Source organism: Hemibagrus wyckioides, linkage group LG10 (assembly GCF_019097595.1).
Source record: "Hemibagrus wyckioides isolate EC202008001 linkage group LG10, SWU_Hwy_1.0, whole genome shotgun sequence".
NCBI classification, from domain to species: domain Eukaryota; kingdom Metazoa; phylum Chordata; class Actinopteri; order Siluriformes; family Bagridae; genus Hemibagrus; species Hemibagrus wyckioides.
The window spans coordinates 23,445,101-23,463,816 of NC_080719.1; the positions used below are offsets into that span (position 1 = coordinate 23,445,101).

The 18,716-nt window shown below is 43.4% G+C and overlaps 2 protein-coding genes across 2 annotated transcripts in view; one reads left to right on the top strand and one right to left on the bottom strand.

The window, feature by feature from the left end:
* Positions 1 to 12,481, bottom strand: part of dagla (diacylglycerol lipase, alpha) — a 36,093-nt gene extending 23,612 nt beyond the window's left edge. Inside the window, exon 1 of the mRNA XM_058400236.1 lies at positions 11,534 to 12,481. The gene's annotated coding sequence lies outside the window, so the exon portion shown is untranslated. The remainder of the gene's footprint in view (positions 1 to 11,533) is intronic.
* On the top strand, positions 11,479 to 18,505 carry LOC131360267 (uncharacterized). Its single transcript, XM_058400512.1, has 5 exons — positions 11,479 to 11,629; positions 12,010 to 12,192; positions 12,260 to 12,426; positions 15,790 to 15,997; positions 16,832 to 18,505. Exons 1-5 carry the CDS (start codon positions 11,479 to 11,481, stop codon positions 17,155 to 17,157), a joined length of 1,035 nt encoding a protein of 344 aa, XP_058256495.1. The 3' UTR covers positions 17,158 to 18,505.
* Positions 18,506 to 18,716: the final 211 nt, after the last annotated feature.

The following is an 18,716-nucleotide window of genomic DNA, read 5'->3' on the forward strand; positions in this document are numbered from 1 at the left end:
CAAGTGAGGAAGAGGAAGAGACAGGAGAAACACAGCTGGACTGGGAGCTCTGGGAACCGTGGGAGTGTTACATCCTGGTTCGATGTGGGCGGAGCTTAAGGTCCAAGATAGGTTTACTCTGAATTCTTTTCTTTTATATGCAGTTATCTAAATCCAGTAGATCACCTGTGGTAGAACAGGAGATCCCACACACCTCAAGGAGTCATGTAATCCATCAAGATGACCTAGAGCCCAAACAGGGATGTTTCCAGCAGCATGAGGTGTTAAAGTTCTGACAACAAAAGAAAGATCCTGAACAGTTCCTAAGTCGAACTCAAGAACACACTCATTAATGCACTAAAGAACAAGCTCACTGTACTGTATTACTGTATGTTAGAGTTCCGGACAAATCCATCAGCGCTCTTCCTTTCCTCTCAGCTAATGCACTTAAGAGTGCGTCTCTCTCTCTCTCTCTCTCTCTCTCCCTGAATAAACTCATACATATATAAATATACATCTCCTGCTTCCTCATCTAACACAGGAACCAGATCAGACACCATCAATAAAACCCCACTGAAGACATCCAGCTCCAGCCAGCTGTCTGATCCGTCAGTACTGACCGCTCAAAAGGGGAGGAGCTCATCTGTCCATCACGGAGAAGAAGCCATGAGGGAATGATAAATATCACACAAAGCAAAGGATAATGGGTAATGTCCATCAGATGGAGTGAGAGAGAGAAAGAAATAGATAGATAGATAGATAGATAGATAGATAGATAGATAGATAGATAGATAGATAGATAGATAGATAGATAGATAGATAGATAGATAGAGAAAGCGAGAGAGAGAGAGAGAGAGAGAACTACACCCACATAAAACCATATATAAACATGGTTGGCATAAAATCAATGGATCATGATATAATGATGATGTAATTGATAAATGAAGGTGTGTGTGTGTTTTACTTAAAATCTAAATAATATATTGAACTTAAATGCAGAACTAAAGTATGTGTGTGTGTGTGTGTGTTTTATATCAAACCCATACATCTCAGTTTAAGGCGGTTTGTGAAGAGAAAACGAGAGGAAGACCATGTTTTTGTTTCATTTCAGGCAGATCCTCAGTCTATTACATCCCGAAATACTCAAATATTTGACTGTAATGTTGAGACAGCTGAAAGAGAGGATTCTAATGACCAAATGACGAATTCTACATCCTCCTCCATCTACAGTGAACGGTCAATGCTAGAGGTGAAGAAAGATGGAGGTTTTTAAGGTGGAAATCTGTAAATAGCCAAAAGATCGATAGCCTCTGCTTTTATTTTATTTTCTAACACGAGCTCACGCTGCATTAAACACATCATTGATTATAATGTTATATAAAATATATGCAGCTCTATGTCCACCTTCGCATCGGTGAGTCATGATGCATCAGTGCATTACCCAGGATTCACCCTGAGCGTTAGGACACAGGAAGTGAGATCATCACTGCTCATAATGCTCACTTCTGGTGTCAAAAGTAGGACACTTCCTCCACAGCAGCAGGAAAATGTGGTCAAGTGTTTCTGTTTAACTGCTTTGATCTGCTTTCTTTTACATATATATACTGTGTGTGTGTGTGTGTGTGCGCACAAGAGAAAACGGTATATAGCATGTTCGGACACCTATGCATTATTGCACATATGCATTCCTGCACACACACACACACACACACGTACAGGATGTACAGAAAAAAACACACAATATACACATGTACACACAAACACACACACAGATGTACACACAAACACACACACAGATGCACACGCACACACACAGCTAAAAGAGGTGAAAAGGAGCGGGTGGGTGGTGGTGGTGGGAGTGAAAGACAGTGAGTGAAGTGAGAAAAACATGAAGAAGAAACAAAGATAAAGAGAGAGTGTAAGACGAGCGAGAGAGAGAGAGAGAGAGAGAGAGAGAGGAGAGAGAGAGCAGAAGATGAGAGGAAAGGCGGAGGGAAAGCGGAGTGGGTGTGAGTGGCACACAGTCCTCATTCTAAAAAAAGGAGATGATGCCAGTTCGGTGCCAGCGACTGAATCTGGATGTGTGAGATAAAAGTGCAGGAGGAGGAGCAGCTGCACACGGGGAGAGAAAGACGTGAAAGGAGGAGGAGGAAGAGTGATGAAGACCATGAGAAAATACTGTTAATAGTGTGTGCATGCATGTGTATGAATATATTACATATATATATATATATATATATATATAGAGAGAGAGAGAGAGAGAGAGAGAGAGAGAGAGAGAGACCAGGCATAACATTATGACCACCAGCATAATGTGTTGGTCCCCCTTTTGCAGCCCTGACCCATCCTGCACTGTGTATTCTGATCCTCTCTATCATAACCAGCATTAACGTCTTCAGCAGTTTGAGCAACAGTAGCTCTTCTGTTGAATCGGATCACACGGGTCAGCGTTCTCTCCCCACGTGCATCAGTGAGCCTTGACCGCCCATGACCCTGTCACCAGTTCACCACTGTTCCTTCCTTGGAGCACTTTTGATAGATACTGACCACTGCAGACCGGGAACACCCCACAAGAGCTGCAGTTTTGGAGATGCTCTGATCCAGTGGTCTAGCCATCACAATTTGGCCTTTCATCAAACTCGCTCAAATCCTTACTCTTGTCCATTTTTCCCGCTTCTAACACATCAACTTTGAGGAGAAAATGTTCACTTGCTGCCTAATATATCCCACCCACTAACAGGTGCCATGATGAGGAGATAAACAGTCTTATTCACTTCATCCGTCATCTGTCAGTGGTCATAATGTTATGCCTGACCAATGTGTGTGTGTAATATATATATATATATATATATATATATATATATATATATATATAAACACACACACACACAAGATGCCTAATGAATTATTTGCATTTCAGCATCTTTCCTCATCGACTCTTTAGACAGAACAGAAAGAACCAATAAAACGCTTGACTGGAGAGAGAAAAAACGTGAGATGATGCCAGTGATGGGGGTAAAGATGGATAATCACAAGGTAAACTAGTGTTACAATTTTTAGGGCAAAGAAAAAAGGTTGAAGAAAGGACAAGTGAAAGGAGCCGTGCATTGTGGGACAGAGAGAAGGAGCAGCACGATGGAACGCAGTGTGCTGACAAAGGAGGCGAAAAATAAATAGGGCATGACTAGAGGAATGAGAGAGAGAGAGAGAGAGAGAGAGAGAGAGAGAGAGAGAGAGAGGAGACTGTGTTCTGTTGAATTTATTAACGAACACGTCATATTTTTCACGAAGCGTATTTAGTTCATGTAGTTCAACGGACAGGGAAAGTGTTAGTTCCTAGCGTTCTTTCACCAGCTTCTTTTATGTCCTCCTGAACTTCAAACAAAACAAAAACGTTACAGAGAAACAACAGGGTACAAACTCTTCTGTCCTGAAGACGACAGAAATCTAACGTTCTGACTGATACAGAGCGCTAAAGGCTCCTACTGTAAAGGTGAAATAAACATCTCCTTACAGAAACCTTCGTCAACAAGCAGACAGATTTCTCTCTTGAGCCGTTACTATAGAAACGACAGAAGTGATGTGAGCTATTTCAGCACATGTCAGTGTTCTGTAGCTCACAGAAACAATCAGGATGATGATGATGATGAAGGATTTGAGCTGCAGGAAGGGTCATTACATTTTGTCCTCACAGCAAATTAACACCAAACAAGAGCAGGCCTGATCAGCTGTCCCAGAGCGCCACAGACTCCTAACCAGTCCAGCATCAGTAAATCAGAGATGCAGCTCCAGCATCAGACAGGATGCAGGAACGTGACTGCTCTCTCACTCTCGCACCTTTTACCTGAGAACCAAAACAGCAGCTGAGCGTGAAACAGACCGTCACTGTGTAACGTCACCTGGACTCTGGAGACGTGTGAGAGAGACGACATTCTTACACATATCCCTCAGGAAAAAAACACCAGTGGAGTAGCTATGGTGTGTGTGTGTGTGTGTGTGTGAAGATCAAAGTATGTCCATTCTTTCTGCATGCATGTCCAGTTTGATACTAATAACAATAATAATATTAATAAATGTCTTTAACAGTGTGTGCATGCTCACGCTCACTGAACACACACATCTTGCTGTTGCCACACAGTTGCCTAGCAGCACAGCAACACACACATCCTCTTCATCATCACTCAACTTTCTCTTCTTACTCGAGATCTGTACAAAAGTTCCAACATCTGAGTCCCGGTGATATTACATCTAAAAATAATATGCAATAGTATATAACGCTAAGTAGAACAGTGAAACAAGACTTAAAGACTCCTGATACCTTTTCACATCACACATGAAGCAGCACCGAGTCTGTTCCGGTTTACTATAACTACACTACTACACTTCCCCTTTAAATATTATCACTAATCTCATCTCCTCACCAGCCCATCTGCATGCATGTGTGAACTTATCCAACATCTCAGACAGGAAAACATCTCAGACACAAAAACAATGTACATTCTGTTGTCCTTTTACACTCACTCAGCTCTGGTACACTCACTCAACACTCACTCAGCCCTGTTACACACTCAATTCTCTAACACACACTCTGCCCTGTTACACTCACTCTGCCCTGTTACTCAGGCCTGTTACACTCACTCAACTCTCTAACACTCACTCTGCCCTGTTACACTCACTCAACTCTCTAACACTCACTCTGCCCTGTTACTCAGGCCTGTTACACTCACTCAACTCTCTAACACTCACTCGGCCCTGTTACACAGGCCTGTTACACACACTCAATTCTCTAACACACACTCTGCCCTGTTACACTCACTCGGCCCTGTTACACAGGCCTGTTACACACACTCAATTCTCTAACACACACTCTGCCCTGTTACACTCACTCGGCCCTGTTACTCAGGCCGGTTACACACACTCAACTCTCTAACACTCACTCGGCCCTGTTACACAGGCCTGTTACACACACTCAATTCTCTAACACACACTCAGCCCTGTTACTCACTTAGCCCTTTTACACTCACTCAACTCTAACACTCACTCGGCTCTGTTACACTCACTCAGCCCTGTTACACACACTCAACGCTGTTACACACACTCAACTCTCTAACACTCATTCAGCCCTGTTACACTCACTTAGGCCTGTTACACACACTCAACGCTGTTACACACACTCAACTCTCTAACACTCACTCAGCCCTGTTACACTCACTTAGGCCTGTTACACACACTCAATGCTGTTACACACACTCAACTCTCTAACACTCATTCAGCCCTGTTACACTCACTCAGCCCTGTTACACACACTCAACACTGTTACACACACTCAACTCTCTAACACTCACTCAGCCCTGTTACACTCACTCAGCCCTGTTATACTCACTCAGCCCTATTACACACACTCAACTCTCTAACACTCACTCAGCCCTGTTACACTCACTCAGCCCTGTTACACACACTCAATGCTGTTACACACACTCAACTCTCTAACACTCACTCAGCCCTGTTACACTCACTCAGCCCTGTTACACTCACTCAGCCCTGTTACACACACTCAACGCTGTTACACACACTCAACTCTCTAACACTCACTCAGCCCTGTTACACTCACTCAGCCCTGTTACACTCACTCAGCCCTGTTACACACACTCAACGCTGTTACACACACTCAACTCTCTAACACTCACTCAGCCCAGTTACACACACTCAACGCTGTTACACACACTCAACTCTCTAACACTCACTCAGCCCTGTTACACACACTCAACTCTCTAACACTCACTCAGCCCTGTTACACTCACTCAGCCCTGTTACACACACTCAGCCCTGTTACACACACTCAACGCTGTTACACACACTCAACTCTCTAACACTCACTCAGCCCTGTTACACACACTCAACTCTCCAACACTCACTCAGCCCTGTTACACTCACTTAGGCCTGTTACACACACTCAATGCTATTACACACACTCAACTCTCTAACACTCACTCAGCCCTGTTACACTCACTCAGCCCTGTTACACACACTCAACTCTCTAACACTCACTCAGCCCTGTTACACTCACTCAGCCCTATTACACACACTCAACTCTCTAACACTCACTCAGCCCTGTTACACTCACTCAGCCCTGTTACACACACTCAACTCTCTAACACTCACTCAGCCCTGTTACACTCACTCAGCCCTATTACACACACTCAACTCTCTAACACTCACTCAGCCCTGTTACACACACTCAACTCTCTAACACTCACTCAGCCCTGTTACACTCACTCAGCCCTATTACACACACTCAACTCTCTAACACTCACTCAGCCCTGTTACACTCACTCAGCCCTGTTACACACACTCAACTCTCTAACACTCACTCAGCCCTGTTACACTCACTCAGCCCTATTACACACACTCAACTCTCTAACACTCACTCAGCCCTGTTACACACACTCAACTCTCTAACACTCACTCAGCCCTGTTACACTCACTCAGCCCTATTACACACACTCAACTCTCTAACACTCACTCAGCCCTGTTACACTCACTCAGCCCTGTTACACACACTCAATGCTGTTACACACACTCAATGCTGTTACACACACTCAACGCTGTTACACACACTCAACTCTCTAACACTCACTCAGCCCTGTTACACTCACTCAGCCCTGTTATACTCACTCAGCCCTATTACACACACTCAATGCTGTTACACACACTCAACGCTGTTACACACACTCAACTCTCTAACACTCACTCAGCCCTGTTACACACACTCAATGCTGTTACACACACTCAACGCTGTTACACACACTCAACTCTCTAACACTCACTCAGCCCTGTTACACACACTCAATGCTGTTACACACACTCAACGCTGTTACACACACTCAACTCTCTAACACTCACTCAGCCCTGTTACACACACTCAATGCTGTTACACACACTCAACGCTGTTACACACACTCAACTCTCTAACACTCACTCAGCCCTGTTACACACACTCAACGCTGTTACACACACTCAACTCTCTAACACTCACTCAGCCCTGTTACACTCACTCAGCCCTGTTATACTCACTCAGCCCTATTACACACACTCAATGCTGTTACACACACTCAACGCTGTTACACACACTCAACTCTCTAACACTCACTCAGCCCTGTTACACACACTCAATGCTGTTACACACACTCAACGCTGTTACACACACTCAACTCTCTAACACTCACTCAGCCCTGTTACACACACTCAATGCTGTTACACACACTCAACGCTGTTACACACACTCAACTCTCTAACACTCACTCAGCCCTGTTACACACACTCAATGCTGTTACACACACTCAACGCTGTTACACACACTCAACTCTCTAACACTCACTCAGCCCTGTTACACACACTCAATGCTGTTACACACACTCAACGCTGTTACACACACTCAACTCTCTAACACTCACTCAGCCCTGTTACACACACTCAACGCTGTTACACACACTCAACTCTCTAACACTCACTCAGCCCTGTTACACACACTCAGCCCTGTTACACACACTCAACGTTGTTACACACACTCAACTCTCTAACACTCATTCAGCCCTGTTACACTCACTTAGCCCTGTTACACACACTCAACGCTGTTACACACACTCAACTCTCTAACACTCACTCAGCCCTATTACACACACTCAACTCTCTAACACTCACTCAGCCCTGTTACACTCACTCAACTCTCTAACACTCACTCAGCCCTGTTACACTCACTCAACTCTCTAACACTCACTCAGCCCTGTTACACTCACTCAGCCCTGTTACACTCACTCAACTCTCTAACACTCACTCAGCCCTGTTACACTCACTCAACGCTGTTACACTCACTCAACTCTCTAACACTCACTCAGCCCTGTTACACTCACTCAGCCCTGTTACACTCACTCAGCCCTGTTACACTCACTCAACGCTGTTAAACTCACTCAACTCTCTAACACTCACTCAGCCCTGTTACACTCACTCAACTCTCTAACACTCACTCAACTCTCTAACACTCACTCAGCCCTGTTACACTCACTCAACGCTGTTAAACTCACTCAACTCTCTAACACTCACTCAGCCCTGTTACACTCACTCAGCCCTGTTACACTCACTCAGCCCTGTTACACTCACTCAACTCTCTAACACTCACTCAGCCCTGTTACACTCACTCAACTCTCTAACACTCACTCAGCCCTGTTACACTCACTCAACTCTCTAACACTCACTCAGCCCTGTTACACTCACTCAACTCTCTAACACTCACTCAACTCTCTAACACTCACTCAGCCCTGTTACACTCACTCAACGCTGTTAAACTCACTCAACTCTCTAACACTCACTCAGCCCTGTTACACTCACTCAGCCCTGTTACACTCACTCAGCCCTGTTACACTCACTCAACTCTCTAACACTCACTCAGCCCTGTTACACTCACTCGGCCCTGTTACACTCACTCAGGTGTTGAACACCTCAAGATTACATTTCAGTAATAAAGTGGGAGGTTATTTAGTGTAACTAGTGGTACAAACTACAAGGATTCACAAGAAGTCAGGGCTTACTGCATAATGCGCCCTAAGTAGCAAGCTTCGATAATAAACCAGGATAAGTGTGTTCTGGTAAACGGTCAAGAGGCGTACGGAATGCAGCCCGAGTGACGCTGAAAATATAAACTGTAGAGCGTTTCCTCAGAAGTACACACCCATCATGAGAATAAAACACTACTGTTCACAACAACAGTCACTGCCGGATGTCAAATCAGAAGGAGCTAGAAATGTCAGCGCGTCTCCTTTAAAAGACCCTCAGTCCTGAATGACATCAGACTCCTTCGTTCTCACATGCTGAGATAATTTCCTTTTATTTTCTGAAAGATCCTGAAATCTTTTCTTCCATTTACAGCGCAGCAATTTGCAAACACTAACGAAAGAACGTACTTTATCATTCGTTTTTAGTTACGGTTAAGTTTCCATCAAAAAGCATTTAGTTCAGGTTATCAATTTACATTCTAACAGTTATAAACAGATACAAACAGCTCATCCTTCTCCAGGCCCCTCAGTTTATCTCTCCTGAAGACATTCCCATGTCAGAAAACCTGAAGCTCTAAACATAACCATCTATCTGATATTAAAAAGGTGTAGCGTATCCCGTTTTCCCTCCAGGTGTAGTGCGCCTTCATGTTCATGTTTTCCAATGTAAATTTCCCATTGCTCAAAGCGGGGCAACCAGCAGCTAACACGCAGAAGAAGATTTCACACGAGTGCTGACCGACTGAAACGGAGCTCTGCGTCCTTTTCATTCACTTTTTCCTGGAACACTGACGATGCCCAGATAAGTGATGAGTGTCAGAACAATTATCTAATTAGTCTAGTCACCCTGCTCTCCTATTACTAGACAGTCATCGAGTCTAATAATCCATGAGTCAGGCTGTTATACCTATGAGCATGTTATAAATAATTACTGTGCAGAAGGAAGATGCACATTTCTTATTTTACTTACTTTCATCATTTCAGTTCCAGTTTTTATCTATGTAAGCTGCAATGAGTTGTTTGCACAGACTTTCACCACCCAGTTATCAAATAAACCCTGCGACCGAGGGAGGGCCGGGCCAGGAGCCACATCTCTGTGGACATAAACGACAACTCTGTTTACCTGCTGAGAGCCAAGTAAACACACGGAGCGCTCCAGAATACGACTTTAACTACATTACTGCCCTTAACAACAGGTTTATGTTGGAAAAAAGCCACGACTTCTTTTGTAACATTTTTACAAATTCGACTTTGCATAACAAATGTGTGTGTGTGTGAGAAAGAGCGAGAATTGGTAACACAAGGGAAATTAAGCAGTGTTAAATAACACCCACCTAAACATGTGCCTTACTATTAAATCCTTCGATCAGTTCACAATCCAGAAATGAATAACTGTAAAGAAGTATCAGGCGATTATTGGCGCTCATATGTACCCAGTAGAGGACGAATAGCTAGTTCACACCACAAGTGCTTTCCAGGTTAAAGTAGGCTAGAAATTAGGCTAAGGTAACGTAACTCAATGGGATGACGAGTCAATTATGGATATTTATATAGTCTATGCCTCAAAGGCTACAGTCTTCATCTATAGTGCAGATAACGAGCGACGAGATGAACATGTCTATAACTAGCATGATGTAACGTCTACACCACTGATAATGTACATAGAGATTACAAGAACGTTGTCTTTGACTTTTTACCAAAAAGGATGTAAAAGTTTTCGTTTCGTTCGTTCATTGAGGTACGTTTAGGTTTAGTTTCTAACCAGCATACCCTCAGCCGTGTGTATGTGTGCGTGTGTGTATATAAAATACAAATCACAAATCTTTCGGGAATCAGATTTTCTCCTCCGTGGGATGCGTAGGACGGCACCAATCCTGCAGACAGATCTAGGACATGGTTTAAAACACACCACCACCACCATCACACCTTAGCTGTGTTTTACATAACCTGCTAACAAATCCTGGCAGAGTTTACTTGGACGCTGAGTATTGGATCATATCTGCTATTATATCAATACTAGAAAAAGAGTGGATCGCTTTTTTAAAACCTTTAGCCCACATTGCTGTGGTTTTGCTGTAGATGTGAAGAAAAGATTACACTTTCAGGATCATGTGGAACCGATTTAGCTTCTCAGATACAGAAACAGCACATCTCTCCGATTAACCTGGACATCATGTTAACATTTTCCCCAGACTGGACATACAGACCTGCATCTTAGAGCTGTACCAAAACAAGACTATGATAAACTTATTCCTTAGTAAGAGAGACGGTTCTAATTGTAATGTTTTGGTCGAACAGCATTATGGGATTTGCATTCACCATAGAAGATCCAGGGCTCCTTCAGATTTCTCTCCCATTTATGGATTTTATTTTTACCTTGCTTCTCACGAGAACACCGTGCAGAAGTGATCATGTGTGGTCCAAATCCATCACAAAATAAAATAGCCCGTTTCTGTCAATTCTCAGTTCACATAAACGCAAATTCACTTCCGCTCCTTGAGGAGAGAATCCGCTGCTTCCATTAAACCCATTCAATATCAGAACCATAAGCCATTAATGCGTCTGGGTGAAAGCTTCTGCATATCCTTGACATAGCATCGTTGCCTTTTCCCAGCATTTTGTGTATCGCTGTGTGTGTGTGTGTGTGTGTGTGTGTGTGTGTGCATGACTGATGCTTTGCGATTACCACACTGTGTGTGATGCAATGCACTTGCAGGATGGTAAATGCATATGCAACCACAAATAAAAGCTGCATTTGATGCGACACGCTGTTGAAGCAGAAATGCTGATAAATGGTCAAGGACCAGAGGACATTAGTATGCGCTCCACTGCCTCTCTATCTCTCGTGCTCTCTCTCTCACACACACACACACACACTAACAGAATGGCCAATGAGAAGAGCTGGATGTTGCACACAGCCTGGAATACGTGTGAATGCTTGTGATTATCCATGCTGATCCATGCTGAGGATCAGACGCCTTTCCATGCAACAACAAGTCTCTCACCTGTTTTAGGACGGTGTCTTCCCGAGACCGTCGTCTTCTTGGATTCTGTTCTCTCTCCCATCCTCCGCAGATCGCCACCCAAACGTCTCTGGGATAGTAAGACTAAAAAAAAGACCGGAAACCTGTGCGTGTCCCTGCCGTCTGAATGTCTTTAAATGTTCATAAATTAAATATAAATAAATAAATAAACACTTTAATTTAGGACCACGATTCGTTTTTTTAATGCATATACAAAACGTCCTCTGGAATGCAGCCTCCTTAAAAGATCAGCGCTAGAAACAAAGCAAGTGAGACCAATCAATCAATCCCAAACAAATGTCCGCGTTGGACCTTAACAATTCCAGGCCAGTCTGTCTGTCCACTGTCCCCCTAGAAACGGTTTAGAAATCCTGTCCTTGCTCCAGTGTGTCCTGGAAAACAGACTGAACCCTCCAAAAAAATTCAGTCTCAGAGCTTCTAACGCTCTGTTTTCCCAGTGTCCCCAGTGTCTCCACAGCCAGGTCAGGGACAGCTGCACGAGCAGGTCCAGCTCGACCCGGACTCTCTCAGATTTCCTCCAGGTGACTCCGGTGGCCTCATATCTGTGTGTCTTTACGCATTTGCGTCGTCGGATTCAGCTGTACCAGGGTCCCTCTGCTCGTGCGTAATCCCAGCGCAGGGTGTGCCTCCTCCTGCTTCTTCTTTCTCTTCTTTTTCTCCTTCTTGTTTTTTCCCTTTTTCAATAAGAAGAGAAGCGAGTAGAGCAGCACAGTCCTCAGCACACGGACCTGATGTCTGTCTTCCTTCTTCTTCTTGCCTGCGATCTGCTTCCGCGAAAACGGGCGTTGCTGGGATTCTCCTCTCTCCAACCCGCAACTCTCTCCATTTCCATCGCCGCCCTCAACGCAGTTTGCGTAACACTGGGCTACATGTCATACTAAACAGCATGGCAGCGTGGAGTCACACACTCACTCACACACACACACACACACACACACAGAGAGAGAGAGAGAGTCAGATAAAGATCTAGGTCTAAAACCCTGTGCGCATTATTTTTCTGACACGCTCTTTAATAAGCTGCTATGGGCTTTAGGTCGTAGACGCTCAAACCAGGGTTGCCAGATCAGTCTAATTCAGGTAGTGTGACAGTCGGCGTCCACATCACAACTAGTGTCAATTTGTGTTCTCTTAAAAACTCATACTCCGTTTATTCTATTTGTTTTAATTTTATTTTTGTAGCAATTTGTTGACTTTTGTTTTTGTTGTTGTTTTTGTACATATCTAGATAAAACTATATATTTTTGGAAAGTGGAATTTTATCTCTTATTAAAAAAGAACATTTATTTATTTGTCTGTCTATGTCTATTTGTACCAGTGTAGACTTGAAGAATGTGCTTTTAAACGACTGGGTGAATGATCTTAAATCAATTAAATAAATTAAAAAATTATTTACTGAATAATTGATTAATTGATTTAATTTATTTAAAATAATTCACCCAGTCGTTCATTAAAAAAGCACATTCTTCAAGTAAAGTAAATAAAGTAAAGCCACCAGATCAACACCATCTACCCAGCTGAGCAGATTCCAAACCAATCACAAGGGTTTATTCTCCCAACATGGCAACCACACCTATCCATGAAAGCAGTCCTTTCACGTTGCGACGTTTGCGTAAATCATGGCGTCACTGGGATTTGTGAATAGCGAGGCTCCGGAAACGGCTTCCTACTGGACACTTAGTGTACTACTTGCTGTGAAATGTCATTATTATTTCATATTCTTTCTAGTGCACTTACGTAAAAAACAAACAAACAAAACAAAACAAAACAAAATATGGAGTCATTTCAGACTGAATCTGGCGCTGCTGCGTCACTTCCTGAATCTCAGCAACTGTTTCCTCACAAACACCCTGCACTCTGCTACATAATACAGCTTTCTGCTTTCTACCTAATCTTCCTGTCTAAATTGAAAGTTTTTTTTAGTTTCTCTCAATGTACTTAGCCATTTTGGTCAAGATGACGTCACAACGGGACGTATGACGTCATGCATACCTGCACAGTGGTTCTGGTCTCTGTAAGGACACTGTTCACTGTCATTTAAGAGAGTTTGCAGAAAAGGATGAAATAGAAATAAAAACAGTTGAAGAAGAAGAAAGCTTAAAAACAGTGATGGTCAGTGGTTGGTCATTTGGAACAATTCTGATCAGTGATTGGTTTTTGGAATGGTGGTGATTAGTGCTTCATTGCCGGGAATGGTGATGATTCGTTATTGGTTTTTAGGAAGATTGGTGTTTAGTGATTGGTTGTCAGAAATGGTGGTGATCACTAATTGGTTGTCAGAAATGGTGGTGATCACTAATTGGTTGTCAGAAATGGTGGTGATTAGTGATTGGTTGTTAGGAACAGTGGTGATCAGTGATTGGTTGTCAGGAACAGTGGTGATCAGTGCTTGGTTGTCAGGAACAGTGGGGATTAGTGATTGGTTGTTAGGAAGATTGGTGATTAGTGAGTGGTTGTCAGAAACGGTGGTGATTAGTGATTGGTTGTTAGGAACAGTGGTGATTAGTGATTGGTTGTCAGGAACAGTGGTGAATAGTGATTGGTTGTCGGAAAAACTGGTGATTAGTGATTGGTTGTCAGGAACAGTGGTGATTAGTGATTGGTTGTCAGGAACAGTGGGGATTAGTGATTGGTTGTTAGGAAGATTGGTGATTAGTGATTGGTTGTCAGGAACAGTGGTGATTAGTGATTGGTTGTTAGGAACAGTTGTGATTAGTGATTGGTTGTCAGGAACAGTGGTGATTAGTGATTTGTTGTCAGGAACAGTGGTGATTAGTGACTGGTTGTCAGGAACAGTGGTGATTAGTGATTGGTTGTTAGGAACAGTTGTGATTAGTGATTGGTTGTCAGGAACAGTGGTGATTAGTGATTTGTTGTCAGGAACAGTGGTGATTAGTGATTGGTTGTCAGGACCAGTGGTGATTAGTGACTGGTTGTCAGGAACAGTGGTGATTAGTGATTTGTTGTCAGGAACAGTGGTGATTAGTGACTGGTTGTCAGGAACAGTTGTGATTAGTGATTGGTTGTCAGGAACAGTGGTGATTAGTGATTGGTTGTCAGGAACAGTGGTGATTAGTGATTTGTTGTCAGGAACAGTGGTGATTAGTGACTGGTTGTTAGGAACAGTGATGATCATTGATCGGGTGTCAGGAACAGTGGTGATTAGTGACTGGTTGTCAGGAACAGTGGTGATCATTGATCGGGTGTCAGGAACAGTGGTGATTAGTGACTGGTTGTCAGGAACAGTGGTGATCATTGATTGGGTGTCAGGAACAGTGGTGATTAGTTATTGGTTGTTAGGAACAGTGGTGATCATTGATCGGTTGTCAGGAACAGTGGTGATTAGTGATCGGTTGTCAGGAACAGTGGTGATTAGTTATCGGTTGTCAGGAACAGTGGTGATCATTGATCGGTTGTCAGGAACAGTGGTGATTAGTGATCGGTTGTCAGGAACAGTGGTGATTAGTTATCGGTTGTCAGGAACAGTGATGATTAGTTATCGGTTGTCAGGAACAGTGGTGATTAGTGATCGGTTGTCAGGAACAGTGGTGATTAGTTATCGGTTGTCAGGAACAGTGGTGATTAGTGATCGGTTGTCAGGAACAGTGGTGATTAGTTATCGGTTGTCAGGAACAGTGGTGATTAGTGATCGGTTGTCAGGAACAGTGGTGATTAGTTATTGGTTGTTAGGAACGATGGTGATCAGTGATTGGTTGCCAGGAAAATTGGTGATTAGTGACTGGTTGCCAGGAACAGTGGTGGTCAGTGATTGGTTGTTAGGAAAATTGGTGATTAGTGACTGGTTGTCAGGAACATGGGCTGGCACAAGTGCAGCTCAGTCAGGCATTACACACTGAAGGTGAGTGGCATGAACCGGCTCTGAGGTCTAACTGTGATGTGAATGTTAGAGCTGAGAATTTCACTAAATCTAGCAACAAAATGGAGGTGGAGCCCAAAGTCTGATGCTGAAATTATATGCTAGTGACTGGGATCAAAAGATAGCGTTAAATTGTATTTTAAATATTACATTATATTAAATATGTTAAATATATTCAATTTATTATATGCAGATATAGGTATAGGTATAGGTATAGGTTGTTTAGGTATAATTAGTATAAATACACACACACACACACACACACACGGTGGGCTGGAGTCCTATATTCAGCTAACAAAAAGCATACCTTCCAGTTGCACAGCCCTCCACCCCCCGTTTAAAGCTGAAGTGGTACATTCCACCTCCTCTCTGTCCTCCGCTCCCTGCTGCATCCTCCATCACTGCACTTCCCTTCATTCTCACTTTCTCCTTGAGGACGATTTTGAGGCCTGTTTCAGTGTCACTTAAAGCCCAGCTCTCTGTCTTCTATCTGCTCCGTCAGCACAAGCTTATCACGAAGGCACGGAGGAATAAAGGAAGAACAGAAGAAGGTAGGTTGTCTTTCTGCTATTTTATTTATGATGTTATTTCCAATGACAAGGCCTGGGGCCTGGAAGGCTGGAGCTCTGTAGCTAATCCAGATCTCCAGTTGTCCATATCCTTGTTTAGGGCTCAGCTTCTTCTTCTCTTTCACTCTCTCTCTCTCTCACTCTCTCTCTCTTTCTCTCACTCACACTATCCCTCTTTGTGTTCTTCTTTCTTCCCTCACTGACTCCTCGTCCTCTCTTGTCCTCCATCAGGGCTGCGTATGACTCATGTAGTTTTACAGAGACACAGGGAGGGACAGAAGGGGAATATAACACACTGTGGATGACACAGAGGGCTTTGTTTCATGTTGGGTGACATATTTCACATAATTGCATCGTTTGTGTGTGTGTGTGTGGAGGGGGGGGGTGTTGTCTTAGGTTAGCAGTCGAATACAGTGACAAAGAGTAGTCCAGTGACCAAGAATAGATACTGCCTTTTTGCTCTTAACAACCACCCGACAAACAAACACACACACACACACTGTCCCGTGAGACGACTCGACCGGATGTTATGCTGAATGTCCAGTAAATGCTCCTTGGAAAGCGTCTCAGCATGATGTGCAGGCTTCATGTATCATGTACCTTGGAGAACATCTGAACCTCCACCACACACTGCTACATCCTAGACACACACTTTTCACAGCTTTGTTTTATTACATTATATATATATATATATATATATATATTGATAAAATATTTCTGAACTAAGGGTTTACAAACAGTGTAATAAGTAAATCCATCATTTCCAAATAAACCATGTACTTCATAAACACAGCTCTATTCCTCTCTTCTTTCCAGGACATCCAAAGCACCAGAGAGACAAAAATACCCCCTACACATTGACCGTCCGTATGGAGTCCAAGGCGAAGAGCAGCGTGAAACCAGGTACCAAGACGGAGAAGAAAGATGCGGCACCTCCTCCGAAGCCGAACCCTGCTCCTGCTGAACCCGAGGTGGAAAAACCGGCGCAAGATGGCAACCAAGAGGGAGCGCAGGAAGAGAATGAGGCGGCTGGATGCAGCTGTGAGACCCTGGAGCACCTGAAGCCGTTCCTCATCGGTGGAGCTGTAGTAGCGCTCGGAGCCGTCTTGGTGGGCTTGGTTTTATTAGCCAGAAAGAAGTGACAGCTGTGATGTGATTGGCCTACAGGTTCATGGGTGGTTGGGGCACAGCCTGGGGGTGGGGGCAAAGGGGAGGGGGGTGTTTAAATACCAGGGGGTGGGGAGACACCGTGCTTACTTCACATTAACCTTTGATTTCAGCGTGTGTTATCATCAGAGTCATCACAGTAGGAATAGCAGCTCACTTAAGCCATGTTCAGATGCGAAAGCGACCCTCACGCAATCCACTAATCTGCACTCGGATCCTGACTGACCACAGAGACGCAAAGATAAAAGGCAACTAGTAACTTGCCTAGAGACGTAGCAAAAACAAATCTCCGCCTAATAATAATAACGCTCCCTAGCCACAGTAGCTAATTTAAACAGCAGTGCATTGTTTTTCTATTAAAAGTGATTATTAAAGAGTCAACGTAAAAGAAAAAAAACGCTCTGCCAGTCACCTCAGAGCCTCAGACTTCACCTGCAGGAGCGCCCCCAATCCCCCCCCCCCCCCCCCCAAAAAAAAACCATGTATGAATGGTGGAATATGGGGTGTGTTCTTGCTGATCTGTTAACTGAGGAAGTGTAAATCATATAAAACCTAAGACCTGAGACATCACTGAATATATTTTTTTCTTTACTTCCTGAGGCTTCGCGCTGCATGTGGACTGGTCTGCGTGCACACACACACACACACACACACACACACAGTTATTAGATGCACAACAACAACATCAGTGTGGACAGCAGTGTGATGAAGTTATTCATATCTGCTGTATCTGCTAATTATCCTTAAAAAATAAACTACAATAAATATTTTAGTGTATTTTCTTATATATACGAGTAAACCTGTAATGCAAAAAAAAAAAAAAGTAAGACAGGATCGTTTATCATTATTTCATTTTCATGGATCTGTCCTGTCCTTTTGGCTCGTCCACTTCTTAGTGACCATAAAAGTAAGAGACCGGTTTAGAAAACACACTAGACAGATGAGTGGCATGACGGAGGTGCAGCTCACTTTTTTCTTAACGTCAATAAGACACCTGGACTGAAATAGTCATCATACACACTGCCTTCATCCGGTCATGTAACCGGGTATCAAGGACAAAGACGAGTCTGCGTTCCCACAAGTGCGTATGTTATGCAATAATATAAATAGCGCTCTGTAGATCTGCTGATAGAAGTGTGTGATAGAGATGACAAACTGAATGAATCTGCTGGGAGAATTGTAGAGAAGATAAAATCTATATGTATTGAGATATATGACGTTTTGACAGACATATATATTTTTTCCTGGTTGTTTTGCGCTCAACCCCACCCCTAACCCCACCCCCTTCTTATGTACAATAAAATTAAGATGGCTGAAACGCAATGTGTTTGGACGATTTTTAATCTGAGTGCCTGTGTTATTCAGTCTGGGTTGAAGGAAAATAGTTTTATTTACGGTTACAGAGACAAATCACGGACTTCTACACTATATAGCCAAAAGTATGTGCACCCCTGATCATCTCATTCAAGATTTTCCTGTTATAATGAGCTGCACTCTTCTGGAAGACGAGTGGGGTTGAGTCAGAGTCAGGGCT

What these genes read in the sequence shown, in the direction of transcription:
- LOC131360267 (XM_058400512.1), top strand. Translation starts at nt 11,479, where the DNA reads ATGCTGATCCATGCTGAGGATCAGACGCCTTTCCATGCAACAACAAGT. An exon ending in ACCCAAACGTCTCTGGGATA is followed by an intron (nt 11,630 to 12,009) that starts GTAAGACTAAAA and finishes CTGTTTTCCCAG; the next exon opens with TGTCCCCAGTGTCTCCACAG. An exon ending in GTGCGTAATCCCAGCGCAGG is followed by an intron (nt 12,193 to 12,259) that starts GTGTGCCTCCTC and finishes TTTTTCAATAAG; the next exon opens with AAGAGAAGCGAGTAGAGCAG.